The sequence below is a fragment of the Neopelma chrysocephalum genome, unplaced genomic scaffold (assembly GCF_003984885.1).
Source record: "Neopelma chrysocephalum unplaced genomic scaffold, ASM398488v2 Primary Assembly neopelma1_69, whole genome shotgun sequence".
Classification (NCBI taxonomy): domain Eukaryota; kingdom Metazoa; phylum Chordata; class Aves; order Passeriformes; family Pipridae; genus Neopelma; species Neopelma chrysocephalum.
Genome location: NW_020897729.1, coordinates 8,469,651 through 8,496,768, shown reverse-complemented (window position 1 = coordinate 8,496,768; position 27,118 = coordinate 8,469,651). Strand labels below are relative to the sequence as shown.

At 44.1% G+C, this 27,118-nt stretch overlaps 1 protein-coding gene across 1 annotated transcript in view; it reads left to right on the top strand.

The window, feature by feature from the left end:
• Positions 1–27,118, top strand: part of LOC113968745 (multiple epidermal growth factor-like domains protein 6) — a 194,654-nt gene that overhangs the window by 132,578 nt on the left and 34,958 nt on the right. The window contains exons 8-22 of the mRNA XM_027685574.1: positions 2,359–2,481; positions 5,072–5,194; positions 7,732–7,869; positions 10,187–10,309; positions 11,192–11,314; positions 12,263–12,421; positions 14,819–14,950; positions 17,006–17,134; positions 17,364–17,492; positions 18,609–18,743; positions 19,705–19,839; positions 20,282–20,407; positions 21,434–21,565; positions 22,438–22,566; positions 24,147–24,278. Coding sequence (XP_027541375.1) covers positions 2,359–2,481; positions 5,072–5,194; positions 7,732–7,869; positions 10,187–10,309; positions 11,192–11,314; positions 12,263–12,421; positions 14,819–14,950; positions 17,006–17,134; positions 17,364–17,492; positions 18,609–18,743; positions 19,705–19,839; positions 20,282–20,407; positions 21,434–21,565; positions 22,438–22,566; positions 24,147–24,278 — 1,968 coding nt within the window. The remainder of the gene's footprint in view (positions 1–2,358; positions 2,482–5,071; positions 5,195–7,731; positions 7,870–10,186; positions 10,310–11,191; positions 11,315–12,262; positions 12,422–14,818; positions 14,951–17,005; positions 17,135–17,363; positions 17,493–18,608; positions 18,744–19,704; positions 19,840–20,281; positions 20,408–21,433; positions 21,566–22,437; positions 22,567–24,146; positions 24,279–27,118) is intronic.

The following is a 27,118-nucleotide window of genomic DNA, read 5'->3' as shown; positions in this document are numbered from 1 at the left end:
CTTTCTCACACGAGGTTCCTGGGTATCTGGGAAACCTCTTCTCTGGTGACAGGTTGCCCAGAGAAACTGTGGCTGCCCCATCCCTGGAAGTGTTCAAGGCCAGGTTGGATGGGGCTTTGAGCAACCTGGCCTAGCAGAAGGTGTCCCTCCCCATGGCGGGGGGGTGGAATGAGATGATCTTAAAAGTTCCTTCCAACCCACAGCGTTTCGTGATTCTCTGTCCTGAGACACCTGGGAAATCAAATCATTCCAGTAAATTTTTTGCCGTAGTGTTTGACAGCTTGGATTAGATCTTCGTAGGATGGAGTCTGTTATCTACTGAAGTTATTAAGTGAAAAAAAAAGAGCAAAATGTGTAGGAAAAAGAACACTAATGAATCATTTTTAGCTTCTCCTGAAACCTGCCTATACCAGGAACAAATATGTCACTGGAAAGCAAGTCAATCAGTGATTGCCTTATGTCCTGAAGATCTTTCCTTTACAAACTTTTGTTTCATCTAAGGACTTCCAAGGCTGCTATCTTTATTCAAATTACTATGTTTTACTACCGTCTACCATATAATTTGTTGTTTGCCTGTTGTCATGTCACAGAGCATTACAAGTTTTACTCTCTGCTGTAATCATTCTCAAATTAAAGCTCTAGCTGCTCTGAAAACCTCTATAATATGCAGGTTTAACAGATGCTGTTTGATAGTGATTTCATTTAATTTACCCAAATAGAAAAAGAATCAGCAAATAACTCAATATTTCATATCAGCAAGGAGTGAGTTCTTGCTTGAAGCTAAATCCTTTGTAGAGTGCAAATTGTCGAGCTGCAGAGCCAAGTTGTCAGCCTTGAAAGTGTCATGTACGATGAAGTGCTGCTGTTCCTTGGAAACCTATTTGCAACCTGTGGTGTCAGAAGTCCAATTTCAGTTCTACATCCCTAACAATGGTTTTGTTTTGGTTTTTTTATTTATTTAAATACTGTCAAGTCAAACTCAGCCTTGCAGACTGGAATGGTTGTGTTCTTGAGATGGTGGCGTGAGGGACTTTGAAGGTGTTCTGGGGCAACATCCTCCTTTGCACAAACTGTGGCACAAAATGCTTCTTGCCTGTACAGAAAAGTGAAAATTGGAGGAAATAAAAAAAACCTACCCCATGTTTAAATGTATCTGCAGAAAGCAGAGGTCTTTCTCTCCTATTCCCTTCTCCGGCATATATATGGATAGCCACTGGAAGAGCAAAGCAGCAAGGTCTAGATCAAAACTCCTTCAGTCCAGGGTTCCTCAAACCCTGACTCCACTGCCAGTGCTGTGGAACTGATGTTGATTTTCTCCCTGGGGCTCTGATAGAAGGTGGCTTTTACAGAGCTTGGGAAGGAGATGTTGGGCTGGAGGCGAGTGAGGAATACTGGTCAAATGTCTCAAATCAGACAATAATTAGTAAATGCTAAAACTGAATTGGAGCTTGAATTGCAAGGAAATAAGCATAAATTTTAAAAAGCTTCAATTGAATCTAAGCAGAACTCTAGAAGACACATTTTGAAGGTGTCCTCCAAATTTACCTGCAGAGTGTTATTCACCAGTATGTTGGCGTAATGGGTACTCCAACCCAAAACCTCAGCCTGGTGCAGAATATCAGATCTTAACCCAAATCAGACCTGTCTAAAAAGTCCTGGCAGGTCTCTTTTGGTGTGTGCCAAGTCTTTATTTGGGCAGATACCTAGGTATGCTTCCAGCAGCTATGTGTTCCAGAAATAAAGCCATAAAACACAGTGAAATCTTTGAGCTGGAGACTTCTGTAGGCACTTTTTATAAAGTGTTTCTAAGTACTCGTCCCTTAGAGTGGCTTATCCTTGAAAAAGTATGTTATTGTTCAAGAAAAGGGAAAAACCTTGATGTACAACATGAATGGCATATGTTTATAGACTGAAGGATGTCTTTGGGGGCTCTTCAGTGTTTATTTCCTCTGGAGCCTTTTAAATATTCATTGTCTCATGGTGAACTGCACCAATGTGTGTGTTTATGGGTTCACACATATTGGAGTGCTAATTGCTGTTGTTTAGAGAACTCTTGAAATCTGCTCAGGTACAACAAAATAAGAATAAAATGTACTTTTTTTTGTCCTACTTCCCATGTGTAATACAAGCTCAGTTTCCTGCTGTTTAAAGCATTGCTGCTGCTCTGTGAAAAATATTGTCCAGCAACAGAGGAAATAACATCCGGAAAAACAACGGCTTTACTATACACCAAAGTCTGTCAATTTTTTTTCCCCAGTCTAATCTCTTACAGCTACTTCATTGTAACAATGGCAGGTAAGACCATTTTCAGGCAAAAAAGTGACCTTTCAGTTGACAGTGTGCTCTAATTGGTTTCAGCAATAGACCCCTGCACAAGTGGGAATGGAGGATGCTCACAAATCTGTCAAAACGCGGGAGGAATTGCAAAATGCGAGTGTCATCCAGGGCATTATCTTTCTGCAGACAAAAAGTCCTGTTTAGGTAAGAAACTATGGACTATTTATTGTGAAGAAAGTTATTAATCAGAGCTCACTGAGCTCTGGGTGGAGAGGAATGTGTTACACAAATATATGTGTGCATTTTGAAACAGCGTCTCTCTCTCTCTCTCTCTCTCTCTGTGATATTCACATCAACCCACAGTCTTGAAGGACCATTTTGGTAATGAAAACTCCTCCGTGATCTCCTAAGTCATGCTTTCGAGCATCTGGATTTGTAGATGCTGTGGTGTTATTGTTGTAGTGTTCTCTTTAAAATAATGTCCCAGATACAGCTCTTGGAAAATTGGTTCAAGTAACACTCTGAACCAGGTCACTGAAAACCTATTTAGAATTCAAAGGGCTTTTTAGCTGGAGAACTGTTTCCATATTAATGGAGAAACTATTGTGAAGGAAGAAATCCTGATGTGTAAGATTTCCAAAGAGAGTGGCTTAAAAAGTTGAATTCCAAAGTCCTGTATTTAGTCTGAGGTTGTCAAAAAGATCTATAGCATCTCTGACCCAAAATGTGGGGGAATTAGAGATCAAAATACCTGCTTTTCTCTTCCAATATACTGAAAGCATTGGTGGACTTCATGGTGCACAGATTTTTAACAGCCAAGTCAGGATCAATATACATATTCAGATACTAACTTTAAACTCCTCCTTTTAAGAATTTGGTCAACATTTTGCCAATATTTAAATTATTATCTTGTATAAAGGGTGCTGGGTGCCTTGCAAAATACTTGCTTCCTACCCTGAGTATTTTATAGTGCCTGGAAGCTTTTCTGTGAGTAGCATGACACACCTCTCAGCAATTCCCCTCTTACTGGGGTAGCTCATGAGGAAGTTACTGAAAAAAAAAGTGTTTTCAAGTAGTTTAGACACTTCACTGGTGATTATTAGATGGAAACAGCAGTGGGTTTAACAGTAGGGTCAGCATGGTACTTGTTTTATCTCAGATACACATTGACAATTCCGTTAATTTATGTATAAACTAAAGCACTGAGTTAACTTGCAGTGTTATATATTGGAACAAATTTTCTCCCCAGCCTCATGGCAACAATCTTTTGAATCATTAAGCAGCATGTCTTGCCATGGATATACAATTATTGGTTTTTCCTCCTAGAAGTTATTCAATGTCTTTTGCAAAATTCAAGCTGGTATTTGACTCTCTGGAAGCCAAGCTGGAAGGAGACAGAGGGCAACTGAAGTCTCATACTTTGGCTGCATTTCCAAGACAGGAAGAAACACATGCAGGATGGTGGCTGTTTATGGGTTTTCCAACCTTTTATTATTATTTTTGAAAAGAAGAAGAGACAAGAATATTTACAGCACTGTCCAATGTACTCTACTTGCAAGCTGACAATTACAGAAAAAGGAGAAATAAGCCATTTTATTCTAAGCAGCAGCTGCTCACGGGGCTGCTTCAGAGAAGCTGTCATTTGTCCTGAAATTTTCATGAGCCCGTGTGTGGTGTTTGCACTGCCTGGGGCGTCTCTTTGCAAGGAGCCTGATTGCATTCATCAGGCTGCTTGTGTTCAACTACGAGGGGCCACGAGTACAGCACTGCTCACAGCACATGTGGAGGAAAAAAACTCCTGGGAAGCGGTTTGCTGGGATAAAAGGTGAGGAGCTGCACACCAGACTGTTCCCTCCTGTGTGCAAGACACTGACCCAGGATTGGTGCAATAAATAATGTGCATTTTACAAGGCAAATGTCGGAACAAGAAGGAGCAGGAGGTGGGTCAGGGGTTTGCCATGTGCAATGCCACTCTTTGCACAGAGGTTGGTGTTTTGTGCAGCTGTGCAGTATTTAGTTTAAGTTTTTGCTTTGCTTTTTTTGCAGTAGTTACTTTTTAAAAGTTTTTTTATGCTCCACTGAGATTTTAGGAAGATGGACAACTTTGGTGGTGTTTAACTCCAAAACACAGACTAGTACATGTGAAGGTGAGGAACAGACTGTTTGACAGAGGACTGGGGGAAGAACAACCTCTCCACCTACAGCTCTGCACCTTTTTCTTTTCTTACAAGTGGGGTGAAGCTCCTCTGGCTGAAGCACATGCTCCTGCTGTGCTGCTGTAGAAGCAGCTGCAGGGTTCAGGGATGTGACAGAGGAGTTCTGTCTCCATCATCCCTGCTGAAACCCAGCCACCACTTAACCCAGATCATTTGACATTCAGAAAATAATCAGCTATTTCCTGCTCCATGAATTTAAATATAATGGCATGGAGGACCTGGTGATAATTTCAGAGTAAGGACTTGCTTCTGAGTTGTTCATGTGGCATCTTTTGCCATTGCTCTTTTACAGGAACAATAAACAAGTTGCTTTGACTGATACTGGAAATATAATGTTTGATGTTGTAGATACTCACTCTGAGAAGTTCAAGGTCAATGGTGTTTAGAAAAAAAAAATTGTTTTGGGGAATAATGTCACTTCAGTGTTCCTGGATGTGTCAGATGCCGCCCTTTGTAGGCTCACATCAGGATGCCGTTTTCAGCAGATGTTTGGACACACAGCCATGTCCATGTAGAGCAATAATATGTTTTATTTTAATATCCGAGTGAATGTCTTTGCCTTTCTCCCTGCTCTGCAGACATTGATGAGTGTGCAGAAGGCAGAGCCAGGTGTGCTCATCGTTGTGTGAACACTCTGGGATCCTTCACCTGTGCCTGTAATCCCGGCTTCGAGCTGGGGGCTGATGGAAAGCAGTGCTACCGTAAGTGACACCTGTACAGCTGCACATTTCAGGCTGGTTTAGCTCCAAACTGCTATGCTTTGCTTTTAATTCAGTGAGATTAGCATTCCCAGCAAAATAAATGTATGCAAAAGCTCAAGCTTAATAGTATTTTCCCTATCTTCTGCTGCTGCTGGGTTTGCAGGGTGACACGTTCCTAAGCCTGTGTTCACAGACCTTAATTACTGCATTTCAAAGAGCAAATAGCCCTGTTGGTTTATCTTCAGAGTCTGGTGAATTCTACTGCAGAGCTACCAGAATATTGCTGCTCTATGAAATGCTTCCTGCCCTCCTCCTCCCAATTTTCTTCTATGCTGAAGAGAAAATGAACACGATGTTCTTCTCTTGTCTTTATCTGTCTGGGTTTGCTTATGTTTCTCCTGAGTTTATTGGCTCTATGAAGAGGATGCTCTTTAAAAAGGAGAAAAAAGAAACATGATTGGGGATTAAAAAAATAGTTGAACAACTAAAATTTCCTGAACTAAAGTGAGCCCTGTTGTCTTCTCTCATATACTTACCTCTTGCCAGGGGGGGTTCTTAATCAACACTGCTTTTCTGGAAATGGGGATTGACTCCCAGCACTGTTAGTTGATAGGTGATTCCTGGGCTGTCCTTGAGGGCAAATTTAGGTTAATAAAGGAGGTGATGTGGAAGAGTTGGGGTTATTATGGACCTAACATAAGCTCACTGGAATGCAGACAAAAGCATGACCTGTTTTAGCAAAGAGGTGGGCAAAGATCATTCAATCTAATAATAATGTGCAAGAGCTTTCAGCAGTGTTTCCTTAGGAAAATACAGTGCATGCCAGAGAATGAGTGCTTTATTTAAGAATGTGTGTGTAAGAAATACTTATTAAGGATGAAATTCAGTTTCAAAGCATTAGCATACATTAAAAACAAAACCGAATTATGTGAGAGACATCCTGGAGAGCTATTTCATAGGAGATGGAGAACTGTGAGTGGTAGAATGGCAGAGGAAATGTGATTAATATATAGATATGAAATGTTCTGTTATAGGCATAAAAAAGAGGTTTAGACCACTTAGATTTCATTGTGGTTTTCTGATAATATATTTTCTGGATGTTCAGCAGATCTCAAGGGATGGTGATTCTCTGTGCCTCATGAACAATATTGCAGAGCAAACAATAAAAATAAAAACATTCTGCATATATTTATGATCAGGATTATCCCAGTGTTTGAGCAATTTACAATCTTTGTTTATTCTTTCATTTCCCCGGTGGCTTGGGGAAGAGCTGTTATTCCAGTTTTACTGATGAAGAACTGAGACAAAGTAAATGATGAAGATTGTGTATAAAGTCAGATCCTGCATTTAATCGCTGGGTTTCCTAAATCCCAGCTTAACGTACTGGACAGGAGACAGGATTTCTTATCCCTGGTGCACATAATCATCCTATGCATGAGATGTAGCCCTCAATATTTCTTCTCCTAATTTATACTCTCTTCCAGCTAGACTTGCATTTCTTGTTGGCAAGCAGGTTGCTCCTTGGGAGCACCAAGAGGGGTAGGACCAGACCCACAGATGTGTCTGGGGAAATTCTGTGCCAGAAATGAGCTGGGGTGTTTCTGGAACTACAGTGGCTTCTTTAGGAAGGGTGTTTCTCAGTTCCCCTGCATAGCATGAGAAATTAATGCCTCTCTAAATAGCTCTGTAACAAGGCAATCCAGCTAATCCTTCAAGAGAAACTTTATAATTGACCCCATAGTTTCTTTTCATCCTGAAGAAATCATCTGATGAAGTACCTGGGTGGGAATGAGGTGGCCAGGTGATCCCTTTTCTCTATGAGGGTTCCCACTGGACATGGCCAGGATGTTGTGAGGGCTGTCCAGCAGTGCAGGAGGGTGGGGGGATCTGTCAGGGTGAAGGGGGCTGGCAATGGCATTGTACCACCAGCCTGTCTTAGCTGTAGGGGACAAATTCTCAGCAGAGGAGCTGCTCTGTGCCGCTGGAAGGGACATCCAGGGGCCAAAACCTGCAGATTGTTCTGTGTTGAGGTCGGGTGCCCACTTCACCTGCAGGACTCTGCTATGGAAGTTTTAATGCCTTTGTGTTTGGTGGATGTTTCAGCATCCAATTCTTTGCCATTCCCATACAAATCTAGAAGCTGCTCTTTGGAAAGCATAAGCAGGCTGGGTTGAGATGGACCACCTGGGCTCCTCAGATGGTTCTTTTCCTCCTTTGGGGCAAGGACTGTGTCCAAACAAAGCATAAATCTGAGGAAACCTGTGGAGGCTCCTGTAGCAGGCAGGCTGCTGGAACGCTGAGCTGGCTTCACGTTGCTGAAGTCAAGTGAATCCACTGTTATGACACATGGAGACAAACACCCGGAGCTCAGTGACTCCAAAGCGTGCTCTTCTGGGGCGTGTGAGGGAGCTGAGTTTATATTCCCTGCTGCAGCACTCGGCTCATGGCTGCTGTTTTACAGAAGGCTGATTCTCCAGCAACTCCCCCCCCCCCCCGGGCTTGCTTTTTAACATCCTTTTGATTTATTTCTCTGCAAGGCATCGAGATGGAAATCGTCGATAGCTGCCAGGAGGGCAACGGGGGCTGCTCCCACCACTGCGAGCACACGGCCACGGGGCCCCGCTGCTCCTGCGACAGCGGATATCGCCTGGGCGTGGATGGACAGACCTGCACGGGTAATCCAGGGAGGCACAAGGTGTGGGGGGCTCTGCAAGGGTTGCTGTCGCTCAAGGAAATACCTTCCCAGTCCTTCCCTCCTTCTGCAAGTGTTAATTAGTGTCGTCCTCTGGCGCTGCTCCAGCTTGCCCTGCTCCGTGTGTTCACGGGGATTGTTCACTAACGAGGGGAAGGAGTTCTGCCTCCCACATGGAAGATGACACTGGTGCATCACCAGTTGTCATGGCCGTATCTCACTGTGTGCAGCCCTGACTTGACTTGATTTTCCTTCCCTTCTCAGCCGGTGGCTGGGAAGAGGTTGGCTGTGGCTGGGAGCAGCGACACGGCTGCTCTGAAGTGCTTTGTGCACAAACCTCACTTTGTGATATGGAGGTTGCTGTGTTTCCGTCAGATTTACTCAGTGATGAGATTGCACTTCTGGCTGTGAGAAGTCTCACTTGGGAAGTGAAAGCAATATAGTTATTTTGGGTTTACTTCAAGAGAAGAGCTTTAAAATTCATGTTTTGAGCAATTTTATTATGTGATTTTTTCTTTTTTTTTGTATTTTTGTTTTTGTTTGTTTGTTTGTTTATGGCATTTGTAATGCAAACTACATCTCATTCTGGTTTTGACTTGCTGTCTCTAAGCCAATAAAGTTTTCAAGAATAGCCAAGAAGAGAGGAGGGGAAAGGAGCAGGCATCACAAAGCAGTGTAGTAAGACATGAGAGGTAGAGAGTGGGAGCACTGGTGAGTGAGAGGCATTACAGACAAAATGAGTCTTGCAAGGAAAAAAGCCAAGTGCAGGAGAGAGAGGAGCAGGGGAGGAGGGAGGCAAAGGTGGGTGATGATGGAGCTTCAAAAGCAAAACTTAAAAAGGTCTGGGAGGCAAATTTGGAGCCAGAGCCTCACAGAGGTGGGTGGGTTACACAGTCTCGTCTGTCTATGGCTGACAGGAGCAGAGCAGCCTCCTGCCCACATCCCAGCTCAGTGACCTGCTGATGGGGATTTCAGAGGGAAGCTGTTACTCCAGACACAGAAAGGGAAGGGAGAGCTCAAAAGAAAGGGAGGGTTTGGCAAGGCTGAGGACATGGAAAGTTGCTCTTAATAGCAAAAATCTCCTTTTTGTTGGATATATGTTTTGTATTCCTACACAAACAAGGAGCTGTTGCTGGACCCCAGAGCATCACCTGACATACTGCAGTGGAGCTCAGCTTGTGACATTTCTGGAAAACACTGCATTCAAATAACCTGCATTAATCATTTTCACAGTGACCTCCTCACCTCAATTGATTAATTACATTTTCTTTCTCCTGCCCTTGTTTCCTCATAAAGTTGGTGCTCCTTCCAAGGTTAATTGAGACACTGACCTTTCCCATCTGCAGCTGCTCAGCTGGGCAACCTTCAGAAGCATTTTGCAGACTCAGCATTGACAAGGTGGCCCTTGGATGGCCACTGACCTGCTCAGCAGCCTGCCTGGGCTGACAGCAGCCAGGAGCCTGCAGTGCAAAGATAACAGCTCAGTTCTTGTATCTAATCACCAGAACGGGTGTGTCAGTGCTACCAACTTCTGGGTGGACACAGAGCAGGATGAGGCAACAGACAATTAGTTATCGAAACTGCAATTAGTTAACAAAGACTACAATTGCACCTGCCAGCTGCTGATGTCCAGTAAAATGCCTTGTTGGATCAGAGCATTGTTTCACTGTTAGTTTGCATTGAATAAGGGTAAATGTAAAGTCCTAATGGTTAAATGTAGGTTACTGCTAAAGAGCAGGTATTTGAGGGCTGGTGGGTCCTAGCTGTCGTCTGTTTTCATAGAATCATAGTTGGAAGGGACCCAGAAGGATCAAGTCCAACTCCTGGCCCTGCACAGGACACCCCAAGAATCCCATCAAGTGCCTGAAAGTGTCGTCCAAACACTCTTTGAGCTCTGTCAGGCTTAGTGCTCTGGGGAGCCTGTTCCAGTGCCCAAACACCCTCTGGGTGAAGAACCTTTTTTTAATATCCAGCCTAAACCTCTCCTGACACAGCTCCAGCTGTTCCCTTGGGTCCTACTGCTGGTCACCAGCGAGACCAGCTGGTGTTTTGTAAATCACCTTGTGACAGCTGAGACTTATGGAGGAGGTGCCTCTCCCTGGACATGGAGGGTGTTGGCTGCTATGAGAGAAGGTAGAAGACAGCTGCTGTCGGGATTCAGGATTCAAACAGTGCTTTGGGTGGGTGAAGGGAGAGGAAGACATAGAAAGATGTGTGCTGAAGCACAGTAGCCATGAGCAGAACTGTGGCAGCAGCTCAGACTGTGTCCAAGGGCTGAACGTGCTGCCCTTTCCTTGCAGAGGTGGACGAGTGTGAGACTGGGGAGTCCTGCTGCTCCCAGTTCTGCATCAACTACGTGGGGGGCTACGAGTGTGCCTGCAAAGGGGGGTTCCAGCTCAACGCCGACGGCTGCGCCTGTGACGGTGAGTCACGGAATCGTGGAATGGTTTGGGTTGGAAGGGGCTTAAAGATCATCTCATTCCCACCCCCTGCCATGGACAGGGACACCTTCAACTAGACCAGGTTGCTCCAAGCCCTGTCCAACCCGGCCTTGATGGGAGCGGCAGGGACTTGCAGGGATGGGGCAACCACAGCTTCTCTGGGCAACCTATGCCAGGGCCTCACCACCCTCACAGGGAAGAATTTTTTCCTAATATCCAATCTAATCCTACCCTCTGTTAATTTAAAGCCATTCTCACTTGTTCTATATCATTCCATGCCCTTGTCAAAAGTCCTTTGATACCAGAGGCTCGATCTAACTAAGCACAACCAAGGGCAGAAGAAATGCTGTCAAAGCCCATTGCAGGGCTTTGTAGGCATTGCCCTAATGAGAGAATCGCTGACCCTCTGCCAGCTTTGCTGATAAGGTTTTACAAATGTGTAATTTCCTCTTTATGAGGCTGGAATACAGGAATAACCCAGCATTCAGCATGGCAAAGAGGGGATAGGAGAGACGAGCCAGCAGAGAGGAACTTTTCCTCCTCTCTCCATGGACACTGTATACTGATGTGTGTTAAAGACTCCTTCTACAAAAGAAGAGCCCTCAAAATAACTGAGGGATCAACTGAGCTTAACAGCTTAAAGCAGCTGTTTGCACTTGAAACAAAAACATCAAAATAATCTGTTCCACGTTGCCCTAAAATGTTTTCATATCTCCAATACTAGTGAGAAACAGAGACCCAGAGTACGAAGACAATTAGGTTTTCTTATGTGCAGAACAATTTGTCCAATGCAGCCAGGCGCAATGTGTGCTCTTCAAGCAGAGGTACTTGCTCCTAATCACCATTTCTATCTGGATTTTCTAGATGTGGATGAATGTCGTGTGGATAATGGCAACTGTGACCATTTCTGTGTTAATTCCCTGGGGTCGTACGAATGTGCCTGTAAGGAGGGGTACAGGCTTGGTGATAACAGATGGGCCTGTGTCGGTGAGTTCTTTTTATATCTTGAGGGCCATTAAGTATTTAAAATGTGATTTTGGAACTGGGATTTTCACAGATCCCGGGATTTTGGGAGCCCAACTGGAGCCATCTCTGAACGTGGCCAGGGTAGAGCTACGTGCAGTGAGTGGATCCAAGTTCATCCTCCGGTAATGGGTTTTTCCAAAGATTAATGGGAGATGAACACTTAAACACCCTGAACATACTCAAAAACCTAAGGCTCATGTTTTTTAAATAAATAGTGTTTTGACAGTTTTCTTTCACTGTTTGATGAAGTTTAACATCCTGTGGAAAAGAAAAGGTAGCCAGATCCTGCTTTGATCGACCACGGCAAGTTTTCCATTAGTCAGTGGTGTGAGGCTGGATTTCTGCCAGTGTAACCAGCACAAAGTTTAGCTGAGCAACTCGATTCTATAACCAAGTTTAGCACCTGCTAAAGCTTGGGCAGAGTTTGATATTGTAACCAACACCAAAAAGAAAGCCAACTGATTTCTCATAATTTTAAGGCTCAAATTTTAGTGTTTCTGAAAATAAATTGCACAGCCAGCCTGACTCTCTATTTGTCATCTCCAAAACGAGCAAGAGTAATGACCTTCATTAACTAAAAATAATCTCAAACTTCAAGTGAGGAAAATTAATCTCCTCGTTTAAATTTTTTTTTTTTTTAATTTGCCAGGACCAGAGTTTATTTCCAGAAGAAAGAAAAGGGAAAGATGGGGGGGTTTTCCCCCTCTTCTCTTTTTTTTTTTTTTTTTTGGATAGCAGAAACTCTGTAAGTCCAGGTGAGAAAATGACTTGGCTGTGACTGGTGGGCAAACTGAACAAGGGTGTCACTGGAAAACATGCCAGTGTCATAATAATAAAAAAAAAAGATATAAATGAGAGGAAAGTGCCGTGGAGGAAGACTGAGGTGCTGATGGTGTGTGTGTGTGCCAGCCCTAGGTGGGGAGGAGGCGGATGCAGAGGAGGCAGTGGGGTTCGCCGGTGCTCCGGGGCTGCAGTTCCGAGGTCCCCCCCAGCTCCTCCGCTACGCACTCGGGACCCTGTACGAGGATGAAGACCCCCGAGGAGAGCTCACCCTGGTGCACAGGGTCGGTGAGTGCCCTGAGTGCCCTGAGCCACCACAGCAAACTGGGGGAACGGTCTCGGAAAGAGGATTTGGGGCGAGAGTTGTGCTGGGCTGACCGGGCTCGAGTGTCAGGAGGAGAAGAGGAGGGATGGGTGCTAATCCTGCTTCCTGCCTGTCTCCGTGCCAGCAGGGATGAGGCTGTGTCCCATCCCAAATGGGACATGTTTGAGGAACTGGGAGGCTGCCTGGATGCAGTGGGGAGGGATGCGGGGGAGCTGCAGGGGAAAAGTGAGCAGCACAGCAAGCAAGGACTGGGAGGCTGCTTGGAAAACAGGGTGTCTGCACAGAGCCCCAGAGGCAACAGCCAGAGAGATCTCTTCATCCCAAGGGTGAGAGGATTGTGTGGGTTACTGAGTGTACAAAATCCCTTGGGAAACGCTCCCTTTCTCCTAGAGCTGGAAAGGGAGTGTGGGGGCAGCATGTGTCCCTGTTTACAAACCCTTTTATAACAACTGGAGGACTTTTGTTTAAGGTATTTGCATTTTTGTTTGTGGAATAAACAACCCTCTGAAGACTCGGGTGTCTTTTGATGTTTTGGGCATGTTCTCCAGGAAAAGGACAGACCCATCCACATATTGCTCAGGCTGGCCAAGGGCTCGGCACCAGTGGTGACAAACAGCACAGGAGCACCCACTGTCACAGGAGTGGGTGCAGAGCAGCTTTGCAAACCCACCTGGGCTTTGCATGACTTCAGTCTTTCCACCTTAAAGTGGAAACTTCACCACTTAAAGACTATTAGGAGGTGAAACCCTGTGTTTGCTTCGTGCTGAGTGCTGGTGGGTCACCAGGGACGGGTGAGATTTCTTGTTTTTCCTCTGCGTGTCCTGTGATTTTTATACAAGCCCTAATTACTCGGCTGAGGACTGTGCCCTACAGGCAAAAATCAGGAGCTGGTCTTGACTTTGATAAAAAATTAACTTGTTTTTATGAACAAAACTGTTAAGACCCCCCCCAAATCACACAGCATCCAGCCGGACTCAGCGACACCGATAACCAATTGGGAAACTGATAAATGAGATAACCACAGGCAAAATTATCAGGCCTAGAAACCACAATCAAATATTTATTGACCACTTTTTGCATGTTTTATTTATATTTAGCCACAGAAATTTGGGTGTTATCAGTCATAGCTGAGAAGCTGCACTTTTTCTAAGGCTGAGGCTTTGCAGCACACAGTGGTTTGTAGGAAAAGGCGATGGAGAAATAGAACTTCAAATGGTTTAGCAGATTCTTTTATCTCCCAGATAGTAATTTATTGCTTATAGTTTCAGACATCTTTTATGAGCTGCTATCTATATTACAAAAAGATCATGTTTTATCAATAAACTGGTGTAAGTAATCAAATATTTTCTACAGCTTGAATGACTTTTTAATGTGGAAGCATAATGTTTTTAATGCTAATCTGTATTCTTCTGCTGAAATGTGAATTCGTAACCTGTCCCAAGTGGGAGCACTGGGATTCTGAATGTCTCTGAAAGCTTGGGCATTTTTTTGGCTGCAGAAATGGGAACTAACAGTTGGGTGCTCAGACCTAGAGGAAATCTGTCCTCACACAGAAAATTGCTGGTGAATAGCAACCAGCCTGTGACTTACTGGAGGCTGTAATAAGCTGCCAGCTCGCTTTCAGGTGTTGTTCAGAGTCTCCTTCCAAAAAGCCTCCAGCCACCGCCACAAAACCTCAAAGGCAATAAAGTGACCATGTGGATGGGATCTTAATGCCACTGAGGTATTTCATCAGACAGTAACACTTATTTTCTATGTTTTTCTCGATAGACCCCACAAAGAGAACATGAGGGTGCAAGAGAGAAAAGGAGAGTGGAGAAGGGGAGGGAGGAATGCATTTTCATATAAGGTTTCCTGTATAAAGTAACTGCTTTTTTCATGTGCCTGAAGAAAAAAGGAAGTGATAAATGTGTATTTTGCTTTGTTATCCTAGAATAACACTCAAACTATGATGTTAAAAATATCAATAAACTATATTTAAATAGCAGTACATCCACTTACTGCAGTAGAACAACAGGGTTAACCTAGCAAGAAGAGAAGGAGAATCTCTTCCAATAAATTCAATATTAAGCATTAGGTGCAAATTCACTTCTCTGAAGGCAAAATATTTGCTCTTAAGAAGTAGCTTGAAGTGCTCATAACTGGGGAATTACAGCATTTAAGGGAGTAAATTCCAGCTAAACTCCCAGCTTCCCTTTTACTTAGAGTAAAAAATTCGAAGAGGAAAATTCAGACATCTCCGTTTTGGACTGTCTTGTGCACTGAATCGGTGGCATTTGCAACCTAACAATAGGTAAGAGCTTGTGTGGAAGCATTTTGTCTGGCTGCTCACTGAGCACTGTGTATTTTTTTCATTTCAGTTTGCCTTGATAACACTTTTGGCCACGACTGCAGCCTGAGGTGTGAGGACTGTCTGAATGGGGGCCGGTGTGACAGTGACCACAGCGGCTGCATTTGCCCCCCTGGCTGGACTGGAGTTATCTGCAATGAGAGTGAGTACAGAGGGTTTGAGAGGTGGGCAATTGGTCCTCGTGCTGGGACACTGCAGGTAGGAAGTAAGAATAACCTGTCATACTTCCAATCTGCAAAGCTCTCTAAGGAGCACATCAAAATTTTATTGTGTTGGGGCACAGTAAATAGAAATTGTAAGGGATGCTGTGGGACACAATGCAAACCCTCAAAGAGTGAGGCCCCTGCCCTTCAGTATAGGACAGCATCATAGCCCTCCTAAATATTTGGTTGCTCTTCATTCACTGCTGCTAAAAACTGCCAAAGTTTACTGGCCATGCTTCATTCCACAACTTGCCTCGATGACTTTCAGAAGTCTGTCCCAGCAGCTGGTGTGACAATCTGGGTGGACATGTACATTAAACTTCAGTTTTTCCACCATAGCATCCCAAGACATTGCCTTTATTCATTTTTTCCCCATTTTTTTTCCTTATAATTCTTTTTATTATTAGCATCATATTCTTGGGATGACCAATTTTTCATATTGGAAATTGTATTTTTCAGAATTCTCTTGCCAAGTCAGTACCCTTTATAATAGCTTTCCACTCTTCTTATTCCTGCTTCCTGGCAGAAGATCTTTCTGATTCAGAAGTATGTGTCAAAACCAACTGGAAAGAGAGTGGTGATTTCTTGATTCACTGTTTTTCATCTGCAGTTTGGCAAAACTTGTCTGTTGCTTGTCTGAGCAGATTTCCTGTGCTTTTGAGATGAGTTCCTTTGTTTCATGGTGTGTGATATGATGGCCCATCATACTCAGAAAGCCTGTGCTGTCACTGGTGAGACAAAGAGTCGATGAAAATTTATTACTTGACATCAGTAGACAGCAATCTTCAGGTTAATTGCCATCAAGATTGTTTATCAGGCGTCGTCACAAGGACAGAAATATAGAAAACCCAGCAAGTGATTGAAACCAACAGTCTGCCCATAGTTATTCTGGGAAACTGATGGTGGGTTTGGTTTGTAAACACTGGGGACAGCTGAGAGAATAGGAATGGAGAGGATTAAAATGATAATTTCCAGTCTCCCTAAGACAGTTATCAATTATCAAATTATCAAGTTAGCATATTCTTCTATTCCTGGTGCTCTGATGATTCAGGATAGATTATAAAAATCTCAAGGTAGGATCCAAATTCTTTAGTTAATTTTATAAATAATAACTTTTTTGGTGTATATTTACAGTCAATATACGTTGGTGGAATTCACCTCTGGAATTTAAAGAACTTTAATAGGACTGCGTTATTGAGCCAAACCTGCAGTCCAGCAAAATAGGCATTGATAGTGATGAGACAATATTTAATCTGTATGAATTAGCCATAAGTGATTGCTTTCACTCTTTTCTCTTACTTTTTTAATATACAGCATAGGTCCTGGGTTTGGGGTAAGTTAAACCGTTGAGAAAAATGGAACTAAATTTCTCTGATAATGCACCAAAGAAGCTGAATGAAAATTGATGTGAAATGTCAACTTTCTTAATGTGCATTGATAAAATGTCAGTTAAGTCAGATGACTCCAGCAACTGTATTCGCTCAGCCAGCTCAGGCTGCAACAGTGCAGCGAGGCTTCATCTCACAGTTTGGTTTTGCTTTTGTGGCCCCATTGCTGCCTTGATCATCTGGGCAGTTTCAGAGATTATGTTGGAAAAAACACAGTGTTATTTTCAAATTGTATTTGGGAGAGGGGAGAAAAAATGTTTGAAATTTTTATCTCCGAATATTCAAAGCTGTGCTCTGATTTTTAAGCTCTGGACTTGACAGGCAATGGTTTTGGAATTGTGGGGAGGGGAGCACATGCAGGGGAAGGTTGGATACGTGATGTACTTCACAAAGCTTGATTAATTTGGGTGTCCTTTGCAATGTTCTAGTAAATACCAGATGGATGTCCATTGCCTTATATGGAAAGAATATGACTTTGTTTAGAGCCCGCTGGACTAGAAGGACTCTCTCCTTACTCAGTTTTGATGACTGAAATGTTATTTCTCTTCCTTTACAGCAAAGTGGAAGGATTTCTTAGTCTGCTCACCTTCCCTGCTCTCTCCACAGCTTGTCCCCACGGGACCTATGGCAGAGGCTGTGCTGGTGTCTGCAAGTGCCAGAACGGAGGCTCCTGTGACCCCGGCTCAGGGCAGTGCCGCTGCCCGCCCGGAGTGCACGGCCGGCTCTGCGAGGACGGTACGGCCCCGTCTGTGCCCGAAGCATCTCCACTTCTTCCCCCCCTTGTTCCTTTTTTTTAAATAATGAGCAAAACAGTGCGTGAGAAAAAGCAAGGGGCTGGTGAGCTCCAGGTCAGCCACCAGCCAGCCTGGGCTTTCTGTAGCGCCAGCTAAAAGCAAACTGATTTGGAGCTGGGGTTTTAACCCTCGGCAGCTGATTCCTTGCTGTGTTTGTGCTTACTCCAAAGGTTGCCCGAAAGGTTTCTTTGGGAAGAACTGTAACAAGCCGTGCAACTGTGCCAACAAGGGCTACTGCCACAGACTTTATGGAGCCTGCCTGTGTGACCCCGGGCTCTACGGGCGCTTCTGCCACCTCAGTAAGTCCCCAGCATTTTTCAGATCTGTTTAATGCACACACCACATAATAGTCCTGAAAGATTCCACACTGTATAAAGGAGGCTTGCAAAAAGGGAGGACAGTGACTTTTTACACAGGAAAGTGGTAATAGGACAAGGGGGAATGACCTTAAGCTGAAGGAGGGCAGGTTTACATTAGACATTAAGAATAAATTTTTTACTACAAGAGTGGTGACTGGCACAGGTTGCCCAGAGGAACTGTGGCTGCTCCATCCCTGGAAGTGCTCAAGGCCAGGTTAGACAGGGCTTGGAGTAACCTGGTCCAGTGGAAGGAGTCCCTGCCCATGGCAGGGGGTGGAACTAGATGGGCTTTATGTTCCCTCCCAACCCAAACCATTCTATGATTCTATGATAAAATGAGTGAGGCTTTGGGTTCTGCGATGGGCTGGGAGTAGCAGGAGGACAGGACTTCTGACGTGTCAGTAGGCCCCAAAAACTTCATTAATCTTTTCCTCTAGCAATTAATCTTTGCCATAAGGACAGAGATTTACTGACACACAAAGGTGAGGACTACAGGTAGGGTTGGGTTGGGGCGGGCAGGTTAACATTAGGGTTACTGCTGAGGTTAGAGCCTGGTTGGAGCTGGTTACGGGCTGCCAATGTGGTTGGAGTGGGAGCTGAGGAGCATAGGCAGGATGAGGGCAAAATGTTAAATGGGAAAAAGAATAATTAAAACAAAAACATTGCAAGTTTCATTGTACTTACAGGTTTTGTTTGTAAAATCAATGCAAGACTGAAAATCACCTGTGTTTTGTTTTATTTTTGTTTGTTTTTTTAATGAAAGCTTTTGTCTCGGAGCGCACCCAAATACTTTTTCATTCAGAAACTTAGCTAAGTTTGCTTTGAAACGTTTCTGGTTCTTGCATTCACATGCTGCTTGACATGAAATGAATCACTTAACACAGGAGCCATGTGAAGTCTTATTTTGCCCACCCACGCACGAGCAGGCGCTGCCGCAGGAACGGGGACGCGTTTGCTGAGAGCAAAGCGAGCGTTTTGCTCCTTGCAGCAGTCGTGCAATTCCAAACAACTCCTGCATATTTACAGAGCTAATGACTCCTTTTCATCTGGCTGCAGCCTGTCCCAGGTGGGCCTTCGGAGCGGGCTGCTCAGAGGAGTGTCAGTGTGTGAAGGAGCACACGCTGGAGTGCGATGCCAGGAACGGCTCCTGTGCCTGCAAGCCAGGGTATCACGGCAAGAAGTGTCAGAAAGGTACCCTAGAAAACCAGATTCCCCATCTCTGCTTATCCCTTTATCCTAGTAATTTCTCATTCTTCTGCCCATCTGTTTTGTTTGGCTGCTGCTACTAATATATTCATATTCTACTGGTTTTTTTAGCCCTGATGGCACAGGGTTGCAGGAACATCAAGGGGAATACAGCTTAAGAATGTAGGAGTTTTAGCCTGATCAAATAGCAACAGAAATCCAGAACCCAAATTCTCATACAGCCCTAAATAATGAAGATTGTGGGAGTTTTCATTTTTGTTCTTTGCTTTTCCACACAGACAGTAAATAAGTGGCAAACCCCGTGTTTTATGGCAGCAGCGTGATTTGTAAATGGGTTCAGCAATGCTGCTTTTCCTTCAGATTTGCAGCCCTTTGAATTCAAACTTACTCTTTGTAGTTTTTGGGGGGTAGTTCAAAGAGAATTGTATTCCACATTCATGTTTGCATGTCTCAGTAGCCCTTTCCAGACAGCAATGGAGTAAAGCAATAGGGTTTCTTCTCTGGGCAGACAGGAACATGACAAATTGATGGCACTAGTTCTGGGGGGTTGGTAGAGAACAATAGTGACAATATTTAATATTTTTAGCATTCTTGGTGATGGGCTCAGTTCTGGCAGGGAGCATCCCTTGCCCAGCACTGGCTTTGCACCAAGGCAGAGAGCAGCAGAATGTACAGACATATAAGAGAATTCTGTAATGGCTGTAATTGAATATATCTTTAAGTATTCTAATTGAATAAGTTAAAAGTTAATTAAGTATTCTGCCACTCTGTTTCTGGCTTGTATATGAGCAGAAACCTCTGTGAAATGTCCACGCAAATGTTTATTAAGTATTTATACTTTGTTATCACCACCTCTAAAACATACATTATGTTTTCTGGTTTTTAGTTCAGTTTTCTTAACTCTTCCTTTTTCTTATACATGTTCTCTGTCTACCTCCATTTCCAGAGTGCACACCTGGCTTTTATGGGGCTGGTTGCAAGCTGAGGTGCAACTGTCCTCCTGATATTTTGTGTGATCCTGAGACAGGAGTCTGCAAACATCCGTGTCCACCTGGGTTTCATGGAGAAAAATGCCATTTATGTAGGTACTCACTGCATGTTTCCCTGGGAGATGCACTTTGGATGGGAAAGATTATTCAGGAAACTTATGTTCAGATATAGAAGTTGCAAATAAAAGGGCACATTTGTTGTTGATACGAGTTGGCAGTTCCCCACTGAAACCAAAGTGATATTTGGAGCCTGGCAAATGCTGTCTCTCTCTGCTCGCAAAGGTCGAGGCACAAGGCTGAGGCCAGTTACTAAAACTAACATTTGTCCAGGTAACTATAGCTGTTTTTAAAGCTTCAGGCACAGAATTTTCCACAACTCTGTTGCAGTTAATTACAGACCACCAGTTGCCGAGACACTAATGCTAATATTGATCACTTTTACCAGGGCAGCTCAGTTAAAAATTGGTGGTGGTGGTGCCTCCCAATGTCTTCAAAATGCTTCCTAACCGGGTCTTTGGGTTTCTCTCGTCCTAGCTTGTCAGCCTGGGAGCTTTGGGGTGAGCTGCAGGCAGAGGTGCAACTGTGGAGGAGCACCATGTGATCCAAAGACAGGGCAGTGTGTTTGCCCAGCTGGGAAGACTGGTGCTACGTGTGAGCAAGGTGTGTTGCACCAGGGTGATGAGTGCCTTGCTTTGGAAGACGTGATAAGAAGTGGAATCACTCTGTCTCCCACCCAAACTGCTGCAGTGCAATGTGCTTCATTTGCAGAATGGGTAAAGGATCAGTCTTGGTGCAGAACTGGTGACATCCACTACGTGGGATTGCTTGGAAAAGAGGGAGTGTGGCTCAGTTATCCTGCCCCATGTCTCTGCTCCAGTTAATAACAGTGATTTGTGTGTTGGGCTGGGTTTGTACAAGTTGGGCAGAGATGTTGGTGCATTGCAGCAGCTCAGAGTCCCAGAGCAGAGCTTGGGGCTGTGCTGCCACGTGCACACAGGGTGTCTCAGTGGAGGGGCCTTGGCCAAAAACAGCTGTTGTGGAACCAGCAAGAACCTAGAATGGAGGAACTAATTAAAAAAGACAGTATTATTGTGGGTAATTAAGTAAAGGGATGTAAAAAGTCTCAGAGACACTGAACTACTGAGACATGGGATGTACCCTGGGCACTCCCAAAGCTCTGGCTGTCACACACCTGAGGAGTATCTGCTGGACCCAGATTGTGTCTCACTACTCCACAGAGCACAAAGGAGGTGGAGCTGTGTGGAGATCTGGGCTCCAGCTCACATCCAGTCCCTCTGGGCTGTATGACCAGCCAGACCCCCACTCAGCCCAGCAAAAATACAACAGCAACCCTCCCCTCCTGCAGATTACCATCCTCTGGAGATCTCCTTTGCTGAGTGCAATAATTAATTTTTCAGATACATCCAAATACTCCTGACGTTACCGTGTCAGAAACCAAACTAATAAACAGACACACAGTGATGGAAGTTGGGAGAGAGCCTTTGAGTCTCTCTTTAGCTGAATTATCACGTGCTGCAGTGTACTGTGACAGGGCTGTAGGTCTGTAGAGATAATATAACAATCCAGCTCAATTATACTAGTACTTTTAAATTCTTCTACAGAAATCTGTAATTGTCCTGTAACAGAAAATGGCACTGGGGACACCTCATGTATTTTTTTCCCTAGATTGCCCAGCTGGCTGGTGGGGACCAGACTGCCAGTCCTCCTGTGAGCCCTGTGCCAACGGGGGACAGTGCAACAGAGAAACTGGAGCCTGTGACTGTCCCCCTGGCTACACTGGGTCATCCTGCTCTGACAGTAAGTCCTTGCATCAGCCTTCCCCATGAAAAGAAAGTCAGATTGAAAATTCATTTAATGATTTCTACCTTCTTGTTGTCTTGTGAGATGCAACGTGCTGATCCAAAATAAAGTGCCCTTCAGCTTCAGGAATTCCCCGGACGTTATTTACGGGAGGGAGACTGCAGATAAATGCAGATGACCAGCTAAACTGCATCCCAAAAGGATGTTATCATTAGACCTAATTTATGGCAAACTGTACTTAGGAATACAGTGCTTAATAACCACAACACTTGCATTGTAATCCTGGCTGTTTGGCAAGAGGTGCTGACCAGCTGGCCTGTATGGCATCACCGTGGGTTATGTTTGCAGCAGCATTCTTTAATGTATATAATTTAGGATTAAGTAATAGTGAGGATGAAGGATTAGTATCAGGGCTATCCTTGCAGCTAGAGACCATGGGAATACACTCAAGGAACTGTTTTGTGCTGCTTATCCAGCCTCTGGGTGTTAAAAGGCTGCTTGAGTATGGCTGTTGTGCTGCACAGGCAGGTTCTCAGGGACAGCCCTGCTTTGTGCCAGACCTCAGTGTGGTGTATTTTAATCCTTGTTAGTCACAAAGTGAAATTCAGGGAAGGTTTGCTCAGCAGTTTTTCCTCCTCTGTGCAATACAGATACACAGAAGTACCCAAAAGTCACTCAAGCTATTCCCACATTACAGGACTTGGCCCCGACCACCCAGGGTACGAATTACAGTTATTTCTTTCATCTTGCCATTTTGATTTCTGGACTCAGCTAAATCACGTTTTAGGGGGTGAGATGTTGCTGTCTGTTTGCAAAGATCAGTCTGTGCCTGACCTAGGCGAAATCACAGTCTGCCCATCTGTTCTCAGCCTGCCCCGACGGCTCCTATGGACCAAAGTGCCACTTGCTGTGCAGCTGTGGCAGCAGTGCCCAGTGTCACCACGTCACTGGAGAGTGCTCGTGTCCCCCGGGCTGGACTGGCCACGGCTGCAAACACCGTAAGTCAGGGCACACGGTGCCTCCCAGGCACTCAACTGCTCATGGAAGAACCAGCTCTGTTTGTTCTTAGTCTGTTACAGTTTTTTAATATAGTTTTGTTAATCTTACTGCTTCTGAAATTGTGTGTTTATGGGTTTGCACAGCCTGGGTGGTTATAATCCTTAATTATCCAGGTTCAAAGCATTGAAATAGATGGCTGATGAAGCGCAAAGTATTGATATAAGCTCTTATTTCAACACTATGGATCCCTTTGCCCAATACCATCTGTCCCGTCAGCTTTTTGACTGACAGACAGTTTTGTTTTTCATTTTCAGCGCAGATTAGTTTTGAGATTAATTCTCCATTTTTCATTTTGTTTGGGGGAGATTTATTCAACAAGTGAGTGGCATGTAGAGTCGTGTGTCTAAAGGTCACTTTTTAACTTGGGAATATAAATGCTGTGAGAAATTCTGTTCTGTGGAAGAGCAGAGCATCCTTCTGTTGACTTTAGCATCACTCTCCATATTGGTGGCTGTGTAAGAGAGTAGATTTGCCCTTTTTGGATGGCACCATATAAATGTGAAGCCATCCTGCTTGATTCCTTCCTTTTCCTGTGACACATCTATTCTGCTTGATTCCTTGTGATGCCTCTTGCAAAAAGCCAACAGAATACAAACCTCTCTCTGAACGTGGTCTTAAACACATAAAATCATTTAAGTTGATTGCCAGTGTTGACAGCAGTAAGTTTTGGACCTGACTTCTCAGGCTCTGTGCTGAAGAAAACTCTGGGAAAATCTGAAGTTTCCACCAGTATGGGTATTTTAAAAATCAAACCAGCTGGCAGCGTGTAGAGCCATTGAGATGGCTTTTCAAGACTCTCAAGGCTGTCTAAAGAACTGAGAGACCACGGCAGAGAAAAGCTTTTATTTCTATTCAGTATAAGATCTGAGAAAAGTTGTTTTGCAGAGATGTCTCGGCAAGGCACCTCTTCCAGCAGTTGCAGACTGGACATGAAACAGATTCCCAGCTCCAAAACCTCCAAACCCAGGTTTTTGTTGCCCGAATTGACACTTTCATCTCTATACTCACACGAAAGAGAGGAGATGCCGCAGTGCATTGTCATGATTGTGTCAGATGTGATTTTTACAATGAAAGTAATAAGTTACTTTAACAAACATTGTGAGATTTCTCTAGATACATGTTGCATTTCCCAGTATTTTGAGGAAATCATGGAAGGTGCTCCCAAATCTGGTTTTACCCATTAACTATTCTGGTTAGACAGATTTTTGTTTAGTGAGTCAACAGCTGATATTTTATTTCCGTGAAATTACATGTTTGTGGCTGTGGATTGATTGGTATGGATTGACTACCAATGGTTAGTTTTACGTGTGTGGGATAATATCTGCCTTCTTTCAGCTGAAATAGTTCAGCAAAAGTTGTCTTTATTTCCACTGCTTCGTGCCCACGCTGCAGCGGAGAGTTTACTCCAGGGCTGCTGTACCATTTCACGTGTTTTCTGTCCTCTCGTTTAGAAGCAAAATAATCCATGGAGGTGGGTTTGAAGGTTGGTTCCCAGTGCAAATCCTGCTTTCCCTTGCAGCCTGCAGCAGCGGCCGCTGGGGCCCGCGCTGTGAGAACTCGTGTGTGTGCAGCAACGGCGACGGCAGCTGCGACCCTGTGAGCGGCTCCTGCCTCTGCGAGCCGGGATTCACCGGGACACGCTGCGAGCACAGTAAGTGCCCGCTCTGTCAACACACGGAATTTGCAAACCTGAGTGGCAGAAACCGTGTTTTCCTGCTAATTCCCCACAGGAAGGACCCCCCCCCCGGCTGTGCCGCCCCCGGTCGCGCCGCAGCATTCTCGGGTTTCATGGGGGTTAGAGCCTTTCCCTAATCTGAATTCCAGAAAAGGTATTTTCAGGCTTGTTCTGGGCTCTGCAGCAATTTTTAATGTTAAGACCTCATGCGAGGGATAGGACTGATGTGTGTTTGTTTTGTGGCATAAGGGTTTCCATACTGATTTTATTTATTCAGTTTTAGGGCTGCACTATTCCTCCATAAATCTCAATTTTTAAGGTTAGGCCTATAGAAATGCTTCACATGTATATACCATAAGACAAATCAGGAAGTTTTAGGGTCCTGTGGTTATTAACAACAAAAATGCACACTGGTCTTACCAGAGGCCCATAACCTTCACCTTCACCTCTGGCAGAGGTCAATATCAGAGGCCTTAAGTGTGTAAAAACAAGCTTATAGATAATTCCTGATACGTCTCCCCAGGTTTCTTCACTTTGTCATTCAGGAGCTTCTTGAGACAGAAGCAATATCTCTATATTTAACACAACTTGATTTTTTTTCCTTTTCCAATTAATGTGCCTATTTTCTTTTTCATTCCGTGCAAGCATTTGGAGTCCACTTCATCTTGTGGCAGTAAGTTGCATGGTTGAGCTGCTCTTATTATTATTGATTATATTGATGTTGTTAAATAAAATAAACATTTTATCTATTAGTTTAACAATCTTACAGTAGCACAGATGTAGCTACCAGAGTCTCAGTAGCGTAGGCAGGATTAACTGCTGGTGTCACACGGAAATGTCAAAACAATTAATCTGGAAATGTGACCTAAGACAAAAAGCCTGGAAAGTTGATCTTGCAGCCTTTGTTGCTGTTGGCACAGAGGGAGTGGAAGGGCAATGTGTTGGGAAGACCAGCTCCCAGAGAAAGAGCTGCCAGCTCCACTTCTCTTTCGCTCTTGATCTCTCTCAAAATAGCAGCTTTGCAGACAGAAAGTAGCCAAATAGCTGGTTCTAATCTTGGCTGGCAAGCGAATCAGTGAAGCCATTGCCACTGGTGAAACATCTGGCAGTCCCTGAAGTTCTGTCCATGGGGTTTTTTTTGTTTTATTAAGTCTGCTTTGTGTGTGTGTGTGTATATATATATATATCATCATCATCATCATGGCTAGGCTTCGCAAATATATGAATGCATATATAGATATAGATATAGATAGATATAGATATAGATATAGATATAGATATAGATGATATAGATAGATATAGATATGTGTGTGTCTGAAAGATTCTGAAAGCCATAATTCTTCCCTAAACATTTTATGCTGCCTTGAAGGTTAGATCTTTATCCCTGGAGAGCTCCTCTGCTCCCAAGGCATCCCCAGCCTCTCCCTGCTGGTTGGGCTCCTTCCCTTGGCAGGAGCAGGCTCTCTGGAGGGGTGCCTGGATCTCAACATGCATCACAGCAGCCTGTGCCTGCTCGGGCGGGGGCAGATTCTCTGTGATGTGGACTGTGAAATCGTTTGTGAAGTGTACTGACCCCTTGCCATCACCTTGAAAGCCTCAGCTCCGGGCTAAGCACCGTCGGTTTGAAGGAAGCTCTGCTGAGAGCCCCACACCTGTGGCTGCTCTGCAGTGTGATTTCCCTGGCACAGATTCCCTGAACTCTGACTGAAACTTCAAGTGAAAACGCTGAGAAGGATCCAGCTTTTAAGGCACAAGTGCACTTCAGTGTATTTACTTGTTGAACCAGCATGGGAGGCAGGATGCACAGGGATCTGCAGCTTTGGGAGCAGGAGGGGATGCAAATGGGGAGACTGAATTTCACCTCTAAGTGCAAACAATGCATTCAAACATATTCATATTTATTGAATATTTATTTCACTTCTAAGTGCAAACAATGCATTCAAACATATTCATATTTTTTGACTGGTTTAAAGCAATGAAATACTTAAGGTACTTTGCTATTCTCCTGTCTCCCACCCCAACTCCTCCGTAAGAGACACAGCGGTTGGCTCCAGTTAGGAGAAAGTCACTAAGCTGCAGGAGCACCCAAATTCACACCAACTCCCATCACTGCCCACCTGTGGCACCAAATAGGCAACACCAAACCCACCTCTTTATTCCAGGCATAGAATTGTCTTTGAGGACCCTCATTGCTTTCTGTTCTCTGTGATTCTTTCCAGATTGCCCAAAAATCACTTTGTTGATGCAAACACTAAAATCATATGCTTCTAGAACAGATCTGGCAATAATCTACATAAGTCATTTAGAGGAATGGTCTTCAAAAATGAGTGGAGGCACTGTAATATTGTGTTCAGCCAAGTGTATCTCTGTGTTTCAGCCTGTCCAAAATATCTAATGTGAATTAGGCAACTGGCCCTGTTCTTAATTGATTTTCCTATAATCCTGGAAGAAATTATTTTCTTTCTCAAATGTTTTCTTTCTTCCAGTAGTGAGTACCATGCAAATCTTTTGTAACTCCTTACATTAATTTCTGTGGAAATGTAATTGTTAATCTGTCCCCCAGCTGTAATGTTTTCATTTGAATTTTTCAAAGCAGAGGATGAAAGTAAAATGTGCAGCACTCAGTTTGGAGCTTTCCAAAGGAAATCACCACATTTCATATTTTCTCCAGCTTTCTGGGGAAAGAGGATTTGCAGGAAAACAGAGGAGCTTCTCCCCTCACAGTTGATGAAGCCCCAGAGGAGATGTGCACATAAGCAACTCCAGACCAGTGGGCAAAGTGTCATCAGGCAGAACCCGTGGAGTCTCAGGCTTTA